This window comes from Venturia canescens, chromosome 11 (assembly GCF_019457755.1).
Source record: "Venturia canescens isolate UGA chromosome 11, ASM1945775v1, whole genome shotgun sequence".
Lineage (NCBI taxonomy): Eukaryota > Metazoa > Arthropoda > Insecta > Hymenoptera > Ichneumonidae > Venturia > Venturia canescens.
The window spans coordinates 9,957,703-9,983,193 of NC_057431.1; the positions used below are offsets into that span (position 1 = coordinate 9,957,703).

At 38.5% G+C, this 25,491-nt stretch overlaps 1 protein-coding gene across 3 annotated transcripts; it reads left to right on the top strand.

Annotated features, from left to right (window-relative positions):
- The first annotated feature begins 628 nt into the window (after positions 1-628).
- Oatp30B (Organic anion transporting polypeptide 30B) lies at positions 629-23,837 on the top strand. Of its 3 annotated transcripts, XM_043431821.1 has the most exons (16): positions 629-1,068; positions 8,775-9,196; positions 13,935-14,135; positions 14,269-14,322; positions 14,605-14,710; positions 15,185-15,401; positions 15,891-16,034; positions 16,125-16,340; positions 16,535-16,642; positions 16,779-17,027; positions 17,192-17,767; positions 17,871-18,060; positions 18,274-18,462; positions 18,682-18,833; positions 18,925-19,163; positions 23,485-23,837. In XM_043431821.1, exons 2-16 carry the CDS (start codon positions 8,949-8,951, stop codon positions 23,500-23,502), a joined length of 2,907 nt encoding a protein of 968 aa, XP_043287756.1. In that variant the 5' UTR covers positions 629-1,068; positions 8,775-8,948; the 3' UTR covers positions 23,503-23,837. The 3 variants fall into 3 exon arrangements, with proteins under 3 accessions (XP_043287756.1, XP_043287754.1, XP_043287755.1); XM_043431819.1 differs by lacking the exon at positions 23,485-23,837 and having other exon boundaries at positions 630-1,068; positions 18,925-21,736; XM_043431820.1 differs by lacking the exon at positions 23,485-23,837 and having other exon boundaries at positions 630-964; positions 18,925-21,736.
- Positions 23,838-25,491: the final 1,654 nt, after the last annotated feature.

The window sequence follows — 25,491 nt, forward strand, 5'->3', positions numbered from 1 at the left end:
TTTCTTATCGGTTGTTAAATATATTATTGCTCACTGAACACTCACTCGCGTCACCCACGTTCTTTGCTTCGACGAATTTATTGAATCGTTGACTATTTTTTAAGACTCGGAATAAGGTTTTGCGCGATTTTTTTACGTCACAAATCAGCGCACTCTATCGATGAATTACATGTGTGTGGGACACACATGTTTCGAGGTAGTTTCGAGAGAATTGAAAATGACGGTGAGGCAAGGTTAAGCCAAACTGCCGGATTCGAGCGATGTTGGAATCACTTGGCTCGATCAGTTGAGAAAATGATGATAATAATGTCAATTTTATAACGTCAAAAGAACTCGAAAATATGTTTTGCTTGAATGAGAAAACTCATGATTTGAATGCTAAAATCCCGAATATTTCCCGATGACATCGCGATGCTTTCATTAGAGTTGATAGAAACAAATACCAAACTATTCAAGCTCCAAATCCCTTGCCGTCGTTTCTTCAGATTTAAATTTAGCGCGTAGAATGGGTGACTGCGCGCAGCGCATGCGGGTCGCCGTCCTCTCTGACAAACAAGATGGCGGCTGCGAGGATGGCGCATGCTCGAGGGAGCCCCTTCGAGGTGATACGTGAGTGAGTAAAAACACAGCTGGTTGTGCGATCCCGTGTTGTAACGCGACAAGAGAGCTTGGTGCATTCGAATCGAAGAGAGTGTCGCGTTCTAGCTCGTTTCCGCGAACGAAAAAGAGAGAAAAAGCCATTAAAATCCGTTTTTCTCTATGCTTCCGTCCCCGTGATCGTTAAATCGCTCGGTCGAAACGTCGCAAAGTTTTGTTCGGGGGTGGATCACGAAAGTTGAGTTTTTTGTGTGTGTTTCTTTTACATTAGTTTTTGACGAGTGTGTGAACGAGATTCCCGAACGAGAGAGTCTCGTTCGGAATCTTCCTACGGTGCGAGTGTGCGACGGGTGTCAAATGTTATTAAGTGAGTTTCTCCTCCGGGCTTATGTGAATCCCCTGGAAAACGTACACGACATTTTTTTAAGCCACACTCTAGTTTTTGTGCCTAAACGTCGCGTATCGGGTTTCGTGAGTATTCTCGCCTTTCTCCTTCCATAATTGATCGAAGACATTGTTTTTTTGCTGTAGGAATAACTATTTCGTGGAAAGAACATTCGGGAATGATAAAAAGTCCCTTTCTTGCTCGAAAAAAAACTCGTTTCGATGAGAAAGTCGCTTTTTTGAGGGAACATTTTTTTTTCTTCTAAATCCTGAATATTTACATCGGAAAACATGCTTTCTGAATGGAAACGACAGTAAAGATAACCAAATATTTTTGAAAGCTCCAAAAAACGCATTTTCTTGTCGAATTTTCATAGAATCTTGGATAAAATTTGGCATTTGATTCCGGAAGAAATAGAACGAAATGACAGCCACGTTTTTCGGTAATTCGTGGACAAAAAATTTCTATAACGAGCACGTTTTCGTGCGACATCGATTTCCAATTTAAAAATGCGAGTTTTGACGATCGACTGAGATTTTTAAAGTAAAAATAACATTCGAACGAAATCGAAAGCTTTCTCGATAAGACACTTTCTCGTGAAAAAAAAAAAAAAAAACACGTTTTGGGAGAACGGAGGGTTTTTTCTCGTGACGACGAAAACTTCGTGTTCCCTCGGAGTCGACGAGCCGAGTTTTCGAAGAGCGACGACTCAAGCAGGAAACAATAATACAAAAACACGGAGACAAATACATTTTCCACGAATGACGTCACACTGCTCGAATCTTCCGTTCGTCAACATGCACGCTCGCGCGCGCTCGTATAATTAACTGCAAAATACCGAGAGACCCGTTATCGAGTCTATCAAAGAGTTCGTAAAACTCTCCGAGAATAATTTGAAAATTATCATCGAAAGAGAGTTTGTCAGTGGAGAAGTGTCAGGCCGGCGGGGAGGAAAATTTCTGCCCACGTTTTCAAAAAAAATCTCGCAACGAGTCGCTCCGAGTTTCGAATAGTTAATCAAAGAAAAGCCAGCGCACGAGTTTTTTGACTCGTGCATTCGGGGAGCAGCGGGAGGTCCGTTCCAGGGGTTCTCAAACCGGACGGAGCCCCCGTTAATTTTTTTCATCCCGATCGAGCCTCCGAGCTCAAAATTTTTTTCGAAAAATCCCCATTTTCCTCATGATCGCGCGGCTGCCTCGTGCGTTGGATTTTCCTCGTTAAAAATCCCCCACAAATCTGTCCCTCGCCGGACAAATCCTCGGTTCCCGTAATTCTTCGCTAAACTGTATCGAAGCCTTGTTTTCTTTGTCTGACGACGTCCACACGATTCGTCTTTATATCGAGCTTCAAGGTGCTTTGCGGCTTGACGCAAAACGTCCAAGGACGAGCCTTCGTTTCCTTTTCGTTTCAATTTTTTTTCCCAAGCATTTGTTTTTCAATCCTTCGAAGATTTATTGCTGAACGCACATCAGTGCCATTGCTTTTAACGAGTTTCAACAAAATCCAATTTTTTTTCCTCACCATCGAAGCAAAATCATAATTTTACGCCCTTTCTCAACCGCACCACACTCGAGACTTTTTTCTTCTCCTTTTTCTTATCGATCTTCGCTCTGTGTACCTTCGACATACCGCGGAGTCTCAGCTGTCTTCTCCCCCGGCGCTGCCGCTCGCCAAGAGGCTGATGCACCGGGAGAGCGAGCGGAGAACGAGATCGCTCACCATCTGTTCGTGTCCGGTTTTCTCTCTTTCTCTCTCCGGATAAAATTATTCGATCGATACTCTCTCTCTTTTCCTTTGTCTATTTCCTTCGCCTTATCAACAACGCTATCAAAACGTCCTTCGATTATGAAAAATTTCGAATTTTCAGTGATTTTTAAAAATTTTAGAAATCGAGATTCAAACGAGGCGGAGGGACCCGATCAATTCGTCGGTATTTCACCGATAATTTCGACCTTTGGGATCGATTTTTTGGAAATGTTTTTTTTTTTTTATCAATTTTTCCTTTTTTTGAGTGCTCAGAGCAAATCGAGTTAAAGAGAAATTTCGGCGGAACGGTCCGATTCGGATTCGTTGAAAATTCAAAAAAAAAATAAAAATAAAAACTGAAAAAATCATTGATGAATGAAAAAACACGATGAAATAGGAAAACAATCGATGAGACTTCGGACTTTGGATTTGGTGGAAGACGAGAAATCGAGAAATGTCATTTTCGCCTTTAAAATAGTGTTTAACCTCAAAATTCGGGTGATTTATGGTCGAGAAGTGTTCGTCTATCGATTGCGAATCGAAGAAAAATTTATTCGCGTTCCCAATCGGCTGTTACCGTTCCCACAGTGTTTCGCAGAGTGAAACGCGATCCCCGCAGTGGTGCATCATTATCGTAATTGAGTCACAGTTTAATAAACTTTTATAACAACAATAAAAAGCATTTTTGTTGTTGTTGTTGTTGTTATTATTATTACGTTCGAGCGATTATGTTATGGAGATGAAAAGAGTTTTTGAGTGACGAGTATCGTCGATGAGAATGAGTCAGCGATATTACGCGACGGTGACGCGTGGTGGTCGTTTCGAAATTTTTACTTAGCCTCTTTTTAGGTGGGGGCCTTAATGTGGTTAAATGAAGAAAAAATAAAAAAATCATATGCCAGAGAGTTAGCCCGGGGAACACGCGATGGGATAAGTTAAAAATATGCATATTCACATAAATTCATAAATTTGTGTACAGGGTGTCCGAAAAGTGAGAGCTGATGATGCGAGATTTGAATTCATCACGGGGTTTCCAAGCAGAAAAGTCCCGTTCTGATTATCAATGGGTTTATGCAAAGTAGCAAATTTTAATGAATTATTTTTCAAGAATTTTTATAAAATTACTCTAATTATTGCAATTTTAATGGAAAAATCATTTTTTCGTGGGACTTAACGAACATGTAATCTTTAGCTCAATAATTTGTGAATCGTTCAAGCGAATCGACCCGTTAAAATTAAATGCTTGATGAATTAAAACTAAATTGAACGTCTCCGGAGATATATTGAAGTTGACGGAGGCTTTGATGGGGCATACCCGTGCAACGGTGGGGAATTCGTGAAAAGTGTTCATAACCAAAGTTGTGAAGGATCGAATTTCCTTCGAAAACGTTTCAGCAAAAATTCCTGTGTCTCGAGCGGTTTGGTCGTGAGAGCGGATCGAAAAAGCGTTAGGTTAGCGAATCGAATTTCAATGGACTCTCAGGCCTGGAGTTCTATTCTTAGAAAAAAATGGGTCAGGACTTATTTGTAGGAAAAAAGATTCCCCAGAGAAAAGCTCCCATGCATTTTCCTCGTATCTGCAACCGTTAAGGCCGTAAGCCCCCTCGAAGTTCTAAAACCTCGATAAACTCGAATATCGAATAACTCACGAATACGAAGCCGCATGAAAAAACGCCAGAGGACTTTTCGCCTTGAAATTCCATCCGGAACTCAAATCCACTCGAACCTCGAGTCACTTTTCGGACACCCTGTATAACCCTATTACTATTATAGACCGTAGCGTTTGTGTATTACAAAAGTCACGGGATTAAGTCGCAAGAAACCGAGCAACGAACGCAACACTGGAGAAAGTTATGTCCCGACTTAGCTCCTCTGTATCTATAGCCAAAAGCCACACACACACACACACACACAAACTCAATGTTAACTTTTTATTGCACCCCTACGCGTTTCTTCGTATCTCCCAACGCGTGGTGTGTGCCAATTGTCCAGGCTACTGACTGAGAGTCATCGCCTCCGTCCTTCTTTTCTCTCTCTCTCCCTCTTTTCTACACTAGTAAGGTGACGTGCCCCAATTATCTGTTAAAATTTGATTTTATAATAACTGATATAGAATTTTCCTCCTTCCTTGTTCTCTTTCTATTTTCTCAATGAATATATATCATCTTTTATTCTCCACTTTATTCAACGACGCTGAAGTTTGCAACGTTGCAATTCAACGAAATGAACGAAAAAAAGATTTATAATTCATTATTTTTTTATTTCACGAATTATTGATGTGGCTTGAAAAATGACGAATTGGAAATTCGGCAGGAAACAAGATTGGAGAATTACTGGAATTATTTGAGAGTTTTTTTAGTCATTTCGTTGGACTCCAACGTTGGAAACTTCAGCGTCATCTTTATTCACTAGCCTTACTGTACTGTTCGAATTTTTCACTTGGTCTTTCTGCGTTCGTAGCTTTGTTCCAAGCTTTATAAAGAATTTTATAAAATTTGGTGAACATATTCTTTAGTGCCAAATTTGAGAATACAAATTTTTAAAGATTTTTCTTCTGTACAGCTATCGAGTAATTGATCACTAAAGTTCACGTGTATAAGCACAGCGATATTGCCACTGGCTTTCGTATTTTCTTCTTTTCTCCATTGGGAAGGGTTCCTGCCCAAAATAATGCTCGGTCAATGAATCTTTCATTTGTCAAATTGAAATCTCAATTTTTCGTTCGTTACTATTAACTCGTTTTATTAAAATGACGAGTGCAATGCGACAAGGTCGAAAGCTGGGCTCTCTTCGATTGGGTGGGGAACGTGATATAAAGGACTGTGCTCGTGGATCGACCTGCTGCAGCAGAATATTTGCTATATTTTCCTACGAAAAGTCTTTCCTGATGAGTCGTTCAACGTATAGCTTAAGTTGCGGTAAACTTGACGTACATTTGTGGCTGTACTGCGCTATTTTCACTGCGTATAGGCCTTCCGGAGCGAGTTCTCGGGAGAGATATAGAGTTATAAAATCATGCAGCGTTTTGTGTACGCGTGGAGCGATCGCGGGAGGTTAGTAATCTGTGAGTTGGCACGTGGCCCGTTATCGCCCTTTAGATTTGGGCCCCGGCGAATAATCATTAAACTCGAAAACGAGTTTTTCCATTCAACTTTTTTTTTCCCCTCCGCTCCTTTTTTCTCTTCACTCGTTCTTCGTGAGCTCGCGCGAGTTGTAAACAAGACCGATGGAGAAAAATTTTATCGTCGAAGTCTTGGGAAACCGGATTTTCGTAGAATCGTATCATTTTTTTCGACCTTGGAAACAGCGACGATGGTGCTGGGTTCTCGGAATCAGTTCGTTTTTAATTTGAAAATAAAATCGAAAGAAATAAAGTTTTACGAGTAACTGGGCTTGTGAGGGTTCTGTGAATTCCATTGAAATTTCCATCGGGAAGCACTTTTTCCATTCTGAATAAATGAGAAAGAATTTTCATTTAATTACGTGATTATTAAGAAAGAAAAACATTTAAAAATTCAATAAAAATCAAATTTTATTTTAAAAAAATTAAATACCGAGGGTTCAGGCTTGATTTGTGAATTCGAAAGTGCTCGTTCGACCGAATTTTGTAATTCATTGAAATTTTGTGATTACCTCAAACGAAGAAATATGATTGGATGCTCCTTAAAACAGAAATTAAGTTCACTTTAATAACGTCGAAATTCTTACTGTTTCTCGATTCTTATGATTTTAGTAATAATTTCTCAAGCGTAATACTTGCAGTTCACATATGCTCGTGTATAATCTCGTGTGCATGACACACTCATTAGAAAAATATAATAATAATAGTAGAGTGTATCCTTCGCTGCTTGTCTCATTCCCATTCACCGTAATCGCAAGTTACACCCATTCGTTCCACTACAGCATACTTCAAAAGTGGAATTTAACGAATGTTCAACGTTCAAAAGGGTTCCTAGCGAGGGTGCTCTTTTTATTCGGGACTGGGGTCGTTTTGCCCCCAAATTGGGGTCACTGGGTCGCTTTGCCCCCGAAGTTCATGGCTCGAAAGAGGGGCCGGATTGTAATTCCGAAATCGAAATACCCCGAAGGTTCAAAATTTCTAATTTTAATATTCCGAAACCCAAATTTTGAAAAGATCATAACTGGAAAAGTCTAAACAGTTGACTGTAAATTATGTAGAAGGTACAAGCTGCGATAGGATAGAATACGAATGTGATTTCTTAGGCAGGCTAATTTTCCGAAATTATATGAATGAGATCAACGCTTCTTTGAACGGTCAATGGTTCGACTTACAAAACTCCGAATGTAGAATATTAAACATGACACAAAATTCCGAAATTTTTATTCAAGAAAATGAATTTTTATCAGAGAGTTTAAGAGTCTAAATATAATAAAAGTTAATGAGAGATTCGTCAAGGTCCCGAAAATTTTGTTGTCGACGCTATACCAGTTGGTCACGTGGTCGTTGTCATTTAATTCTCTTGAATGTAGTATTATTTTCGTTATATGGGTAAATCTGTCAAAAAAATTTCGGTATTATGATTTTTCCAACAGAGTTTGGATATAAACTAATAATTTCGGAATTTCGAACTTTCTAGTCATTTCCGATTCGGAATTTTGATCCCGCCCCTCGAAAGAGTTTTCATGTCGAGTGTCGAGCCATGATTTCTATCGCCCTCAAGATTTCGCTTGAAAGGATTCCATCTCTCCGAGTCTACTCGATGTCGGACAGAAAATTCGATCGTTGGGGCACTTTGACCCCGAGACACTGGCGGGAGGCATTTCGCCCCCGGGTTTCCATCGGTGAGGTACTTTTCTCTAATTTTTATGAGGAGCTCTTTCGACTGGAACTTTAGTTCCACTCGAGAACTTGACTATCAAAGTCACGGGGTCGAAATGGGTCATTTTGCCCCCGGGTTCCGATCACTGGATCGTTAGCCTCCTCGAGTTTTTCCCATCGAGTCATCGGCCCTCAAAATTCTCACACACTGGTAATTCCGAGCGCCCCCGGGCGCGGGCCCGGGGGCATTTTGCCCCCAAATTTCTATCCAACGATTTTTGACTTCCAGTGAGCGGATAGTCGGCCCCATTCCCTCGCGATCGCTCTCAACCGTTTTTCCCCACATTCCAATCGATTTTCAGTAGCAAATTCTCCAACTGGCTCATTTCGACCCCGAAATACCAACCCGGGGGTTTCCCGCCCCCGGATTTCGATCCTCAATCGCTTTCAACGGATCGTGACGTCCCCAAGTCGCTGCCAGTCGGTCCCGTCGACTAATTTTCATGCCCCGGAGTACTTTTGGCTCCGACGAGTGTCCCTGGGGATCCAATGGGGCGGGGGGGGCCCCCCCCCCCCCCAAGCCCCAATTTTCCCCCGAATTGTCAAAAAAATGCGATTTCGACTGCGCCTTCACTCGCTGCGCTCTCGAAGCTCCGCACTGATAAAACCCACAAAAAAATTGATTTTCATCCACCCAAACGGTGAATATTTCGACCCAAGTTCCCCCAAAAGCCTTTAACACTTTTGAGCTCGAGTGTATCCGCGTGATCGCGCAGTGCAAATCACTCCACCGAGTTTACTATATCCTGTGACATTTCATAAGCTTCAATGTGTTTCGTGTGTCGTTGCCTCGTTATATTTCATGCAAAATTAATATAAGCTCACGCGTCGCACTTACTTCACAATCGCGAATTCACGATGAATATACGCGAAAAACGCAAAAAGAAAAAAATATATTCAGAAAATCGTGAGCCTCGTGGGACACTTAATTTTTCATGAAACAAAATCAAGGTCGGAATCGATCGAGCTTCTATAGACGACGCTTTAACGGGAAAGAAAAAAGGTGGGGGCGTTGGGGGGGGTTCGGGGGCGGGGGGGGGGGGGGGGGGGGGGTTCGGGGGTCAGCGAAGTCGTCGAAAGTGTTTACACGAGGAAACTAAATTTTTTACACGCGCCTCGTAGCATTGGAATCCGGAATTAGTTTGTTCGATATGAAAAATTTTTAGTTAGAACGAAATTGAAGTTTTTTTTTTTGGTGTTTTTCAGAGTCCGGTTTTGGGATGCTGAGAAAATGGGCACGGAGGGAAATCTAGAAGGAATCGAGTGAAGCAGCGGCGTCGCGGGAAAGTCGATGATATTTTGAAGCCCTCCGATCGCACTCGCGGCTCTGCTCGGTGTCTAATTGCGAAAGGAAAACACTGGTGGAAGACCTAATCGAAAATGGCCTCGACGAGCGGACACAAGCGAAACAACTCGAGCTCGAGCATGCTCAATCACAAAATAAACGAGCCCCTCGGACTCGCGGCCACCGGCGCTCTCATCCCGGGCCACAAACGATCCGAAAGCGGTCACAAACGGACCGAAAGCATATCCAGTGCCTTTGGTCATAAACGAAGCGAAAGCGGACACAAAAGAAACGGAAGCGGCGGCATCGGCATCGGCTCCGGAGCCGGATTCGGACACCGAAGGTCCCTACTTCTTTCGACTTTTGTCCACGCCATTATTCTCGACCTTGACCAAACTGTTGTTTATTCCCTCGCGCTCACATTCACAGCAACGTGGAATAATACGAGACGGAGGAACTCGTCGATTTTGCACTGACTCGTTCTCAAACTTTTTTGGCTATTTCTCTCAAGTCAAAAAAGAGCTTAAGGAGGGTGGCCAGCGACGATACAATGTTGCTATACTAAATAATATTGCCATGTTAAATACATAAAGAATTTCAAAATGATAAGAATTTAATAAAATTTGGTGAACATGCTCTCTTTAGTGCCAAATTTGACAATACAAATTTTTAAAGATTTTTCTTCTGTACAGTTATCGAGTAATTGATCACTAAAGTTCACGTGTATAAGCGGGTGGGGTTCAATATGTCGAATAACTGAATTGTAGAACGGTCGATATTTCGAAATTTTTTAAGTTGTCGTATCAGTTTTTGAGAAAAATAAGCAATTCGAAATTCTTATTCCCGATCGACTATTCAGCAGATTGCGTGTTTGATCAAAAATTCCTTCTTTGAATTCGTATTTACCCGGAAATATATATTTCAATAGTTTTCATTTCGAATGCAATTTTAACGGACCGTCCGAATGTCAAAAGTTCATATTTTCGATTTCAAAATGAAAAGTTATTGTTTTACGGACAGACCAGAATATAGAGTAGGAAAAAATCGAAAGTGAATTTTTCGAGCCTATAAAACTTAGATATGCGGAATAGCGATAGCTCGAAAAGGCGAAAGTCAAAATGGCGATGTTTCAAATTGGAGATCACCGGCCTGAGTATGTGAGTGAGTGAGACGCGTGTATTTGGAGCTCGACTGCATTTCTTCATTTTGATCGATCGACTTTCTAACGTTTCGCTATTTTGACTGTTCGACTTTTTGGTCTTTCAGTATTTCAACCTCAGTAATATTTGGCCTTTCGTTATTATATTTTCAAAATTGTGAATTTTCACAGTATCGCTGACCGTAGTAATTTATTAATCGAAAGAGTGATAGTCGAATTTTCGAAAAATCGATATTTTAGTAATCGTCCTATGGGCGATTGTTAAATTCTATTTTCGATGTAACCGTGCTCCGAACCTTGCAGGTTCTGCTTTATTTATTTTCGGCATTCAAAGCTCTGGTCGAATCTGTCCGTCTCCATATTATCATTCGAAGTTTATAAACTCGAGATTTTAGCTGTTCGAAATTTTAGTCATTCCAACATTTGATTCCCATCCGTATAAGCATAGCGTTTCCATATATGAAGGTATACATTCCGGGCATAAGAAATGTGCTTTAATGCGTAATTACTCGATAACTAAGCAGAGGAAAATTTTGAAAAAAATTGTCTCTTCGCACTTGATGTTGAAGAACATTATCACGAAATTTGATCAATTTCTTATCATTTTGACGAATGTAGCCACCCTCCTTAAATTCAAGTTATCCACGGTTATCCTGATTTATGTTGAATATCCATATTATCAATTATGATTGCTTATAATGTCCCACATTCTTGATAAATAATTCATTTAGTAGAAATAAAATGAATAGTTAAGGAGGGTGGCTACACTCGTCAAAATGATAAGAAATTGATCAAATTTGGTGATAATGTTCTTCAACATCAAGTGCGAAGACACCATTTTTTTCAAAATTTTCTTCTGCTTAGTTATCGAGTAATTACGCATTAAAGCAGATTTCTTATGTCCGGAATATATATCTATATATATGGAAACGCTATGCTTATACACTTGAACTTTAGTGATGAATTACTCGATAACTGTACAGAAGAAAAATCGTAAAAAATTTGTATTGTCAAATTTGGTCCTAAAGAATATGTTCACCAAATTTTATTAAATTCTTATCATTTTGAAATTTTTAATGTATTTAACATGGTTTAGCATGGCAACATTGTATCGTCGGTAGCCACCCTCCTTAAATTCTCAACGACTTGGGAGTCGCATCAGCTGTGAGGCTGGTTTCCGTGAGCCACGCGGGCCTGCGCGTGCGCATAAGGCTGTCCTTGTCCAGCTCTCATGGCCCGCGCGCGGCTTATTACTGAACCCCCACTATTTCTCTCTCCGAAAATAATTGGGCGAAGTGAAACTTTGTTATTATGTTGTAATTAATTGAGACGATCAATCGGTATCTTTCGATTTTTTACAACATCTGTTATATCTCATCTACCGAAATCCAATTTTTGGATTACCTAACTTTACTGTGAGAGTATAAGAAAATTATGATTTCTGAACTTCCGTCGATTTTGTGCCTCCACGAACGAACGAAATGGTCAATGTTGCTCAAATTTCGGGAATAGCTGCGTGTTCAGTCTTTGTTTATAATTCATAAAAATTTCAAGTCCGTATCCTTTATATTTGCGTGATAGTCGATCCCCTTTAAGCAATGACGATTTTTCTTTTCTGTTTTTTTCTTTTGTTCTTTTTTCTTGAAATATTGAAAACTTACACGCCTTTTTTCGGTTCGTTTTCTATGATTTTTTCGACAAAGACTCAAAGAAGTGCGGAATTTATAAAAATTTTACTCTACAGTCGAAATTCGTCCGAATGAACGATTTTGATTTTTTTTAATTTACGAAAATCCTGAAAAATTCCTTCTCTCAAACGATCATTGAGCAACGCGCCCTCTTGGCTGGTCGAAAATTTCCTCGTTTTTCCCGGAACTCCATTTTTTTTTTGTAGACAAAATTCTTTTGTGTCAAAAGGTCGTTGAAAGTTGTCAACTTCAAACGATACTCGATCGAAACTTTCTTTTTGCTAGAATTTTTACTACGGCTAAGCCAAACGAAGATTTTTTTCGTATAAAAGTTTTTTTAAGCACCCCCCAGACCCTCGTTGTGGTTCATTGGGCAGGATTTTGTCAGGAAAATGTGAAAAATTGAGAATTTAATGTGAGCAGTGGAAAAATGAGCTTTTGAGAAAATCGGTAGGACGAGGATTTTTGGGATTTCGTAATTTTATAGAAAATTTCTTTCTTTTTTATTCCTAAAGACTCGAAAAATTCATTTTTTTTTAATCTTTTTTTGATTTGACTCAAAAAATTGACTATTTTCGAAAATTTTCCATCTACATTTGTTTTCGTACTTGTCCAAAATCTCGAGAAGTCCTTCACTTAGGTTTTCCTGCTTAAGGTATTACTGGATGGATAGCCCAGCCGATAAATTGTACCTGATCGGAATTTCTGTGCTTCGTGATGCAATAAAAATCTGAAAAAATTCAGCAACATTTGGAAAGTTACGAACTACAATTATCAACAATAATATTGCCCAAAAGTTATTAATAAATTGTTTGAATAAATCATTTTTTAACAATTTTACAGTAAACCCTTGTTTTTTTTTACGAATCGAATGTGCGCATTTTTCTGAATGCTCATGATTTTATTCAGAATTTTCGTGGATTTTTGAAATTCCCTTTTTTCAATTTTTCAAGTGGCTCTATTTGTACGTTTTTGATCCAGTAACCTTGAGACTTTTCAAAACTGATGGTAAATATGTCTTCTAAAACATATCGAAAATTCAAATTTTAAAAAATTTTTTTCAAAATTTTATCAAGAAATTTGAAAAATCGAGGAAAATTCTGAAAAAATTCATGAGCATTCGGGAAAATACACACATTTGATTGGTAAAAAAAAACGGTAAATATTTACTTTATTCACTTTTGCTCAAAATAGTCTTAAATTTTTTTTCCAGCATTATTATCAATAACGAATAACACCGCGATCAATTTTAGGGAGGGGGAAGGTACAAAAACCAAAAAAAAAAATTTTGAAAAAGTCCGAAAGAAATTTAAATTTCTTCCCTATATTCAAACCCATTCAACGATTCCGCACACACATCCGAGCATTATTCTCAATAAAAAATATTATCGCGATTAATTTTAAGGAGGGAAAACGGGAAAAAACAACATATGATTTTTTTATTCCTTAGTTTGTAAACTGTTTTTGGCAACTCCAAAATCTGTTATTTTTATCGAGCACGGCAGGATCACTTCCCGTTCAAATACCCCGTGATTTTCCAAAAAAGTTATACTTTCAGATTCCGTTTGAAATTTAACGATTGCTTCTGTAAGCGACAAGGAACACCCGTCACACATGATTATTCCGTATATACTGTTCAAATTGAAATCGTTGACATTCATACTTTGTGGCCAGACACGTGAACATTATGCCTTTGTTTACTTTTTTTCATTCCATTGAATGATACTACGTAAACTTTACTATCGTTCATATTATTCTATTGTATTTGTAAACAGCAACAAACAATTGTTGTTGGGTGACTCCAGAACGCATCTTTGAATATAGCGAAGAAACTGAAGTTTCTTTCGGACTTTTTCAAAATATTTTTTTTTTTTGGTTTTTGTACCTTTCCCCTCCCTAAAATTGATCGCGATATTATTTTTTATTGTTAATAATGCTCGAAAAATAATTTTCCATGCTTTTTAGGAAAAGTGAATAAAGTAAATATTTACCAAAAAAACAATAGGTCACCGCAAAATTATTGAATAATTATTTGTTTAAACAATTTGTTATCAACATTTGGGCAATATTATTATTGATAATCGCTGTTCATAGCTTTCCAAATGTTGTTGAATTTTTTCAGATTTTTATTGCATCACGAAGTACGGAAATTCCAATCAGATATAATTTTTGGTCGAGCTATCCATTGACGGTGGATATTGACTGACTGTAAATAATATTCGAAAAACCAACAGATCAGAGTCGGCGAGCAATTATCACACGGGGCACAGGAGGAACGAGAGCATGTACGCGATGACTGGGCTGTACGCGGAGAGCACCGGAGCTGCAGCGACCGGGGAGAAGGCCGATCCCCTGCAATCGAGCGAAAGACTCACCCACGACGCGGTTATAAGGTGTCACAGCAGAAATCCGAGCTCCGGTCTGGTCGATCACAGGTGAGATTTTTCTGAAAACTCAATTTTTTTTGTAGTCTCGAAAAAAAAGTTGAATTTTTCAATTTTTAAAAAAATTTTCATTCAACTTTTTCCTTCCGACCAATAATTTTTCATTATTTTTACAATTTCACAGAGATTTCATCATCAAATGTCACAGCAGGAATCCCAGTGCTTCGATGGTCGACAGGTAAGGCCAACCTTTTGTGCAGAATCGAGAAAAATCCCCAGGTTCGAGCAACTTTGAGGCAGAACTTTGGCGAGACTAAAATCGCACTCGAATTCTCATTTCTCCGGGTCTCAATGACCCGATGAAAGTTTTGCAAGGATTATTGGCAACGAAAACGTGTCAAGGCAAAAAATGCAGTTTTGGACTCAAAAACGCCAGGAAGTCGGCCTCAAAGCTCGGAATCGTAAATTGAGAAAATTCATTTGACAAGTTCTACAATTTCGACAAATTTTTTGAATGCAGAACGGAGAAGGAGAGAGCCCAGACGCCACCGATCAATCCGGATTCCAAGGACTGCGGTATATTAAGCTGCAGACCAGCCTTCGTACAGAGATTCGCTGGCATCAAGGTCCGTCCTCAATGAAAAATCCCTGAAACCACGAGAACTTAATGTGAACGAACTGAGAAAATAAAAATCGAGTCGAAAAGTTTGCTTCTGTCAGGCATTTTTGCCGGTGCCGAACCTCCCTGTGGAGCAGCCCCTTAAAAGTGGATCGATAAATTTTGCTCGTGAAAAAAGGCTAGCTCCACAGTGCAGTTTAAAGAAAAAATCTTGGAAATTTTTCGTAGGAATAAAAACCTTTTGGAATGAAAGTTTTGACATTCTCCCAAGTTTCGAGCTCTAAAAATTCTTGTTATACGAAGAGAGAGCGTCCGATCGAAAGGACGCTTCGTTACGTCCGAAAAAATATGGCGAAAAATCCGTACTTTGATTTTCGTTGGAATCGATTCACAAAATCTCGAGATTTCACGTCCAAGAAACAACGATTTTGTAACTGAAAATTTGCTCCTTCATTACTAATTAACGAATTTTAATTTTCAGGTTTTTGTGTTTCTTCTATCGTTCCTAGTTACCGTACAACAAGCGCTCAGTTCCGGTTACATTAATTCTGTGATAACGACGATTGAAAAAAGATTCGAAATACCTTCGAGTCTCTCCGGGCTGATCGCGAGCTCCTACGAAATTGGCAACGTCATTACCGTCATTTTTGTCAGTTATCTTGGCAGCAGAAGACACATTCCCGTCTGGATCGCTATCGGCAAGTTCTCATTTAAGGAATCATCAAATTTATCTTCTTCATGATTAATGACGAGTAAAAACAATTTTTTTTATTCATTAATATCCTTGTACGTTTGGCAATATTTATTTGTGGCACTTCATCACCGATAAGTCGCTCGGCAAATGTGCATTTTCGAACCGACCAAACCTGGGATCGCGTCTTTCGTCTTTCCTCGAAATTCTCAAATTCTCTTGACCTCTGAGCGATCTTGAGATTTTCCATTTTCCTTCAGCATTGATTAATCGAAAAAACCGTGCAGCCTCGAGGTTTTAATGAATTTTAATGAAACTTGCACTTTAACCTGAGAATTAGTGACGAAAATTTTTAAACCGCCACAAAAATCGAATTCGTTCACCAGGAATAAGAATTTCGTTGGTGGTTCGTGGAACGTGGCGTTATTTAAATCGATAGAAAACTCTCGTCTTGACTTTCCAATTTTGTTTAATCGAATTTTTCCCTTTTTTTCAGGAGCCGTGATAATGGGTTTAGGATCGATGATTTTTATGGTGCCGCATTTTACAGCTGAACAAAATTTGACGACGTCGTCGAACAATTCGAGCGGCGACAACATTTGTCGGGGTGTTTCGTTGCGCGAACAGGACATGGGACTGGGTAAAAAAAATTCGGATTTATCGTCGAATTCCGATGGAAATGAATCCAAGAATTTGTTCTCGCCTCACCTCATTCGTTGGCTTCCCTCAGGTCGTCTCTCTTCTGGACTCTCCTCCCCGCCTCTCGCGCCCCACAACAATCTCCGGGGCGACAATTGCATCCAAGGATCGCCCTCGACCACGGGTCCGGTTATGCTTTTCGTACTTGCTCAACTTTTACTCGGTTGCGGTGGTTCTCCGCTGTTCACACTTGGCACGACTTACATCGACGATCACGTTCGCCCCGAAAGCGCTTCTCTTTATATCGGTAAATTTCGGGAGATTTTGATTTTTTTTACATTCTTGTTGAAAAAGTTGGCTTCGAATTTCCGAATTTCCTCTTCAGAGTTCTGGAATTCGCATTTGGGTCTTAAATTATACGAGGAAGTGGGGGAAAAAAAAACCTTTTTTTCTTCATCAAAACATTTTGAATAGGAATTAGAAAATGTTTTTTTATTCCAGGGTGCATGTACAGCATGGCTGCGTTCGGCCCAGTCCTTGGATTCCTCTTGGGAGCTTATCTGCTTTCGTTTCACATGGATTCCTTTTCATCTTCGATCATAAGTATCGGTGAGTCGTCAAAAGTGGAGGATATTTGGTCCGGGAGGCCGATTCGCTGATGAAATTCGTCGAGATGAAAAATATTAAAAGATCTATGAAATTCATCGATTTAGTGTTACTCAGATTTTCATTTCTGGCGTTTCAGATCCCGGCGATCATCGGTGGGTCGGAATGTGGTGGGGGGGCTTCCTCTTGTGCGGTTTGCTACTGATCCTCGTCGCAATTCCATTCTTCAGTTTTCCAAAAACTCTACAACGCGAAAAAGAGAAAATCAAAATAATCGAAAAGAGCAAGCCCCAGCCAATTGCATCCAAGGACAAGGATCAGAGCAAGGATCCCAAGAAGCAGGAAGCAGAAAAGAACAACGATAGTGGTTACGGAAAAGATATAAAAGGTCGCTATTTTCCGTTCGAGTAAAACAAAAAATTTCAAAAAAATGTGCATTCTTTACATTCAATCTCCAAAGTAAAAAGTTCACTTCGTTCCTTTTGCAATGCAATCGAGCAAAAGTCTCTCAACGGTGAGCCAAAATAATTTTTTTCCCATTTTTCCTTTCAGACATACCACGCGACATGTGGCGCTTGGTGTGCAATCCAGTCTACGTCGTAACGTGTTTGGGCGCTTGCATGGAGTTGGTCATAGTATCAGGTTTCGTGGTATTTTTGCCAAAATACTTGGAGACTCAATTCAGTCTCGGGAAGAGCCAAGCGAGCATATTTACGGGTTCGATCGCGATCCCGGGGGCCTGCATAGGAATATTTTTCGGTGGTTGTTTGCTCAAGCGTTTGGAGCTCAGGCCGAAAGGAGCGGTCCAATTTGTCCTCGTTTCCAACATCATTTGTCTCACTTGCTACGGACTTTTGTTCTTCCTCGGATGCGACAACGTCAAAATGGCCGGGACGACGATTCCCTACTTCAACAGCAGCGGCCCCGGGGTCGGAAATCTCGCGGCCACAGCCGCCAAGGGCACCGAACCTTTTCAAGTCAATCTCACTGCCGCCTGCAACTTTGGATGCGAATGTCGAATGAACGACGTCGAGCCTGTTTGTGGCAACAACGGCCTTACTTACTTCAGCCCCTGCCACGCCGGGTGCACCGCCTTCAGCTCCAAGTCCAACTTCACCAATTGCGCCTGTGAGTTGTTTCCACGCACTGGCCAAACAAATTTCGAACTTCGCTTCGCATCGGATCGTTGTTCCTCCGAATTCATCAACCTTTTAATTTCTTTTCTGTCAAGGTATTCATGGAAATCTTACGATGCTGCCACGAGCAGCGTCCGAATTCGCCGAAGTGACGGTTGTCCCGGTCGCGACCGCCGGGCCTTGCATTTCACCTTGTCGAACGATATTTCCCTTCCTCATACTTTTATTTTTCATGACCTTCATCGTCGCAGTTACGCAAATGCCTTTGCTGATGATAGTTTTACGGTGAGTTTGCCAATTTCTATTTTTACTTTCGATTTAAATATAAATTTTATTATTTTTCTGCCTATAGCTGGCTAGCGATTCGAGCTTCGGGTCACGATTGACGTTCCTTCGAGGAAAATACTCGAAAGAATCCCTCAGCGTCGTCGCTCGGGAGCAAAAGATTTTTCACACTTTTTAAATCATTTTTACAAAGTGTACTTTTTATTTTCTCAGCTCCGTTTCCGAAGAAGAAAGATCCTTTGCCCTCGGCATGCAATTCGTTATATTCAGACTCTTCGGATACATACCAGCTCCGATCCTCTTCGGTAATCTTATCGACTCTACTTGCTTGCTGTGGAAAAGCGCGTGCGGCGAAAAAGGCGGTCGTTGTCTGCTTTATGACATTGAACAATTCAGATACAGGTTAGAGGTTGCGAACACTTTTTCACGTTCTTCGGAGCATCGAATTTTCCAAGAGATTTAAATCAGCTTTCATCCGCCTTTTTTAAAGTTTCACTCACTATTTTCTCGAATTTGTTTTTTACCTCAAATTTCGCTTGCTCTCCAGAACCAATAATTGTTTCTAGTTTAGATTGAAAGTGAAATTATTCGAGCTCTCATCGAAAAAATCAATTTTTCCAGATACGTGGGGCTTTGCGCTGGCATTAAAATCCTCGCATTGGCTCTGTTCCTCGTCGATTGGTGGCTCGTGAGGAGGCGAAAGCAAATGGATGAAATGCCGGTTCAGTTAACGGTCAACGAATTGGTTGGCTCGATCATCAGTCTCGACAAACGTTAGTATTTCGAGTGCATCACCAGGAAAGCGACCAAGAAACGTGCAAATTATTCATCATCTAAAATCATTGGAAAAACGATTTTTTTTAGTTTTCGAAGAGCGAACAACGCCTCACGAAGCGGACAACGCGACGACGCCAAGCTCAGCATTCCAAACTCCATCGTCAATAATATCATCGCCGACAGAGCCAACGAAATCTACGAATCTCGGGGAAATTGAATCGCTTCAAAGGACTCAAGACACGACGACGATAGAGTCCAAATCCAATCCGGAAATATCAGACACGAGGCAACCTTCTGAAGGAAATGACCTCGATCCGAGCGTCGACGTAAGACCAAAACGACCCAACGATCAATCCCACAATTATGATCGCGATATTGCGACTTAATTTACCAAAAAAAAATAACTAAAATAATGACGCCTCGAATATCAGTTCAATATTTCGACTTTAAACGATAAACGATCTGCGAATCTCACGTTGGGATAAAATTTCGCGAAACTTCATCAATTTTATCAAAATACAGTTGGATTCATCCTTTTTTCAATACTATTCTCTTTCATTTTTTTCTTTTCCTCTCGACCAAGAATGTTTTACACGTGAAAAGACTTGAAGAAATTTCTAAATCGCAGTTTTTTCTCATAACCTTTGCCACACTCGGTGTTTTATATTTTCATTATTACAAATTTTAAAATTCTCGTACTATTTTCATGGGATTTTTCAATATTGGAAAATCGTCGTATTTTCCAGCCTAATAAGTTTTTTTTAACATTTTTTCTATAATCCTTTTGTTTCAACGAATATTCGCTTCTCAAAGAAACAAAAAATTTCGTTACTGTGTCGTGCATTATTTGGCGTTTTATTTGAAATAGTTGAAAATTTTTAAGAACTTTTTCAACTTTTCAAGTTTATATTCTCATCGGAATGAAAAAAAATCCATTTTTTTTTTTATCACTTTTCTGAAAAATCATGCGACAACGGTGTGTCCATGAAAAAATACATTTTTGGAATGAGAATTCCATTAATTCGAGGGCCGGTTCGATATTCTCAGAATTCATTGAAACAGATAGCAAAGAGTGAAAATTTCGAAAAACTGAATAATCCCATTGGACGAATAAGCGTGCAAGTGTGAAACATTCTTCAGGCCGAATTTAACGAAACGACAATGATTCAGGGTGATTTTTACCAGCCGAGTTTCGATTGTAAATAATAAAAAATTGAGAGAAAACGAAGAAAATAGAAAGAGAAAAAAGGACGAGAGATAAAATCACATAAAAAATGAAAAGAAATAAGAAATTCCTGCCTTAAGAAACATAAGACTAGAAACTCGAAGATAAAATAAGTAATTAATCAATATTGTAAATATTTGTCGTTTCGATTGAGAACGGGCAAACTATTTATTGCCGATCGATCGTCAGGCAAATATCGTGTCGAACGTCGTCGTCGTCGTCGTCGTCGTCAACTATTGTTACGGAAGATTTCAATTTTTTTTTTCTCTTCTTTCGTTGGAGATTTAGGTCACGAGAGGGTCGCGCATTAACCTCGTTGACAATTTTAGCAGTCAATAAATAGGATAGTTGTAGAAAAATAGTTGAGAATTTTAAGTTTAAAGGAAAAACGAAAATTTTCTCGTTTCGGGGGAAACACACTCACCGCGAGAATGAGAAAAAAATGTGGCACCGTTCCCGGTCATTTTTATTAATTATTTTAATTGCATTTTAGAGAGCTCTAAAATTGAAAGCTGACGAGATCCTCATGGGACAGGCGAAAAAAAATCAATTTTACGAGAGAATAATTTCGATTTTGATACTGAAATTCTGAGAAAGTAACTTTATTTCGAGTTTTCCCTTGAAAATTTTTGAGAAATTGAATTTTAGTGGTTTTAAAAAGTTAAATTTTAGCAGCATTGAATATTGTGCTCGATGAAAAATTGACTGGAGGCAAAATCGATGGATTTTTTTCAAATTTTACACCGTGGAAAATATTCCCCCGAACAATGAATTTGTAGATTGACGATAGAATTTTAGTTTTTCCTTAAAAATAGAACGGGCAAATAGTCAATATTGAAAGGAGGAGGGTCTCGATTGAGAGGAGATTTTATTCCGAAAGGAGAAAAAGAAGAAAAGAAGAGAAAAGGAAAAGAAAGCAAATTGTAAAGCGTACCTGAAAAGCCCCTCTCTCGATTCGAAATAACGAACGTGAAAATCACAATTTTTAACAGGAAAGGGGGTGCTGCGAACGAGAGGGGAAAAAAGGGAAAACAGAAAGATTTAAAGAAAAATATATTTAAAAGGAAATACTCAGGAACGAAAAAGCACACAAAAGTTAAGAAATAATAAGGTAGAGTAGAAATTTCACGAATCAACGTCGCCGAATCATTTTTTAATCATTTTTTTCTGTCTTGTTTTTTTCTCCTCTTTTCTTTCACCTTTTTTCGTTCTTTCATCGTCCTCGATCAATTGATCTTCCTTGGGATTATCTTTTCCACTAAACTCGTTGATAATCCTTAAATTTGAAAGTATGTGCTGGGGGTTGCGCATAATTTCAAACGCCCTTTTTTTCAATCAATTGTGTTTGTCGTCAAGCTTCTGTCAAATTCGAGACTAATTCATCCAAATTTACGGTTATTTTTATCATTCTATATGAATTAATTGAATTTTTTTGCTACTTTTATATTTTAAGTCATTTTTCAAACATGCTGGATGCAGAAAAATTATGGATTCGAATTTGGGGAACAATCTTTTTCCCCCGTCGAACAAAAAAATTTTGTTCCTTTTGAAAAAGGAGGGGGGGGGGGTTTTTTATCTTTTTTTCCCATTATGTCCATGAAAAAGTATGTACGTATTTTTTGTTCGTTAAGGGACGTACTTAATTGTGATATGAATGCGATAGAGGATGAAAAAGATAAAGAAAAAAATGTGAAAAGTGCAGTTTCAAGAATTTTGAGAAAGGCTAAAGAGCGTCGTCGATTGTAACGGTGTAGAAAAAAACGAAAAAAAATACTGTGAAGAAAGTGAATGAAAGGAAAAGAGGAAAAAAATAATTGGAATTAAGGGACAGAGACGATTAATCAAATATCGCTAGAATGATCGAGTCGAGCAGAGATTTTAGAGCGACATAAAATCGTCAAATCCATTGTGACACAAAGCTCAGACACTTTGCTTTTCATTCACAACTACGATTGTGTCACATTGACGAATTACTTAAGAGATACTGAAAAAAATAGAAAAGAAAAAAATACTCGAGCACAAAACTCGTTTGCCTTCATTTTTTTTTTTCATGAATAATTTCAAGCTCAACGAACGCGAGCAAGAGAACTAACTGCACTTTGTCAATAATTCGAAGCTCAAATTCACTAGAATTAGGGAAACTCAACAAAATTTTAAAAGCAAAAAAAAGCCAACAATATATATATTATTTTAGAATAATAACAAATAATTTGAGATTACTCGCTACTCACGCGGTTATACTCGATTAACAAAATTTAACGTTCAATTGAAAAAACAAACCAAACGAAATATCACATTTACAAAAATTTTATGATAACCATTTATTTATCGCTGGTCAAAAAACAACAAAATGATCAAGGGCCAATGCCATAGGGTTTGCTGTAACTGTCGTAAGGCTGGTATAATATTTGACATATCTAAAATTGCTATATCGCAAAAGCTTCAATGTGCCACTTTAAGGCACCAATCGTACGTAAAGAGAAGAAAAAAAAACACAAAAAAATCAGAACTTGGGTCAAAACCGAATTACAGATCCATCGAAGCGTTCCAAAAAAAATTATAACCTCAAAAAAAGTCGTTACCTGTCGAATTATTCACTGTGAACGCTCAGAAACGGAGAAACCGATATCTCAACAACAAAAAGTGGAGAAATTGAGGGTTTTGAAACGAAAATCACGAAGAATACAGAAAAGCAATAGAATTTAAGGTACGAAAAAACCGAATCGACCCCACCGATCGTCGATTATGAAAATCGTTTCAAAAGTCTAGCGTAAAAAATTTTTTGAAAAATTCGTCATTGTTTTTACGTAGATACGAAGGCGAAGATCGATTTTTAAACAGCTTCATCCCCAACAACCGTTCAGTAATTTCATGTTCGCAATGACTCTAAAAAGCCCTTGCTGAAATCGGCGCGTACTCAACACACAAGATCTAAACCAGATAGACAAAAAACGTTGCTCAAAAGGATTAGTCAATTTTTATGATCGTCGTCGGGTGAAACGAGTCACGTGACTGTCTCAAACGCATATCAACCAGAAGATCTTTCTTCCGAGATTTTTTCGATAATTTTCAAACGCAAAAGCGAATTGTAAAAAAACGTTCCAAAAAAGAAAAAATTAGTTTCACACGACGCGACTATAAAAATCGTCTGAGAACATTTTGACGTTCCAAGAAGCACAAAAATTCTGACGAACCAGCAAAAAGTGTTTCTCCGTGAGCAGTCTGTGATTCGTTTTTGTCCTCCACAGTGAGAAAATGAGCAATGGAAAAACAGAAAATTAATCGTAAAACTGAGCAAAAATACTAAAAATTTATTTGATCGAGCAGAAAAAGCTTTTTTTATTTGTCAAATACCTTAAAAAAAAATTGTATTTTTTTTGGTTATTTCAGCAACCATATTTATAATTCGGTGTTGGTTTTAGGCTGCGTGTGGTGTTTAGTGCGTGCCTGCTGCTGTCGTCCGCGGGTCTGAAAAAACCGACACATTCCTGTGCGACTAACGAGAGATTAAAGGAAAAAAATGAGCGTAACAATGATAGTACATAATAAATAATAATAATTAATAATTAATAAATAACAATAGTAATAATTATTATAAACGAATATTGAGAATTAACGAGAGACGAATTTTAAGGTTAAAGAACGTGAAATGATTAAGGTATAACTGGAGGGATAGCTCGACCAAAAATTATATCTGATTGGATATTCCGTACTTCGTGATGCAATAAAAATCTGAAAAAATTCAACAACATTTGGAAAGCTATGAACAACAATTATCAATAATAATATTGCCCAAAAGTTAATAACAAATTGTTTAAACAATTCATTATTCAATAATTTTTCGGTGACCTATTGTTTTTTTTTACCAATCAAATGTGTGTATTTTCCCGAATGCTCATGAATTTTTTCAGAATTTTCCTCGATTTTTGAAATTTCTTGATAAAATTTTGAAAAAAATTTTTTAAATTTGAATTTTCGATATGTTTTAGAAGACATATTTACCATCAGTTTTGAAAAGTCTCGAGGTTACTGCATCAAAAATGTACAACTAGAACCACATAAAAAATTGAAAAAAATGAATTTCAAAAATCCACGAAAATTCTGAATAAAATCATGAGCAATCAGAAAAATGCGCACATTCGATTCGTAAAAAAAAAAAACAATGGTTTACTGTAAAATTGTTGAAAAATTCTTTATTTAAACAATTTATTAATAACTTTTGGGCAATTCTATTATTGATAATTGTAGTTCATATATAACTTTCCAAATGTTGCTGAATTTTTTCAGATTTTTATTTCATCACGAAGTACGGAAATTCCGATCAGGTACAATTTATCGGCCGGGCTATCCATCCAGTAATACCTTAAACACATAGAGGAGGAAATGGAAAAATAATGTTAAACGGATGAAAATGTTATGTAAATATATATATATATATATTATATATATATGAATAGTTATTCCGATAACGTAAACTGCTTATAGATGTAATGTATTTTTTTTAGGGACCATACATATTTAAGCTGCAACAAGAAAAACAAAAAAGTGACTAAAAAACAAATATACGAAAATATAAACGATTATTGATGAAGGAGAGTGTGTTTATCGATAGGGGTGCTAGAAAATATGGCGATGGGGATTTCGCGTGTGAAAGTGATTCGACATTTGAAATTTGAAATTTTGAGCTCCACTTTTTCAGTCTTTTGGCTCTTTGAATCTCTATATGCGTTGCGTAATGATCTTTCTGCGACGTTTTTGGAACGGATAAAAATCGACTTTTGTGACTTCCAGGCCGCTTCCTCGGGGACTAATTTGTCATGGAGCAGTGCAGCGGTGCGTGCTTTTTGTTCTCTCATTAGTTTAAAATCTCTAGATTAGCGACGATCTTGATCCGATTACAGGTGGGAACGGTCAACATGCCGTAACAATAATGCAGGAGGCCATTTTTGATACACACGTGAAAAAACAGGCCAACGGGCGGACACTGTACACAAAGGCAAAGTGACGAGCGTGACGTTGAAAATGAACGCATTAATTAATGTCAACGACGTGAACTGTCCCGAAACGAATCGAATAATCCGTTTTATTTTCAAACTTTTTTTTATGCCTGCCAGGGTTCCCAAAGTACAGTTATATTTTTCGACATTTTCGTGGTGTCATAACCTCAAAAAGCAAATGAAACTTTGGGGAGGAGACGTCGGCGAATGATGGCGCTGTTTCCACTTCCGCGGAAGTGAACGGAGCAAAAAAAATTTCCATGCGTTATGGAAGCGGTGAAAGAAAAAAGCGACAAAAAATACGGTTAAAATTCCGAGTGCTTTCCGACCGCCAGATGCCCTTCGACGTTCCTCGGTACTAATTTCCATGAAAAAATGTTGCTCTAGTCTAACGACATTTCGCTCATTCGCAGTAATTATCTCGCCAAAATA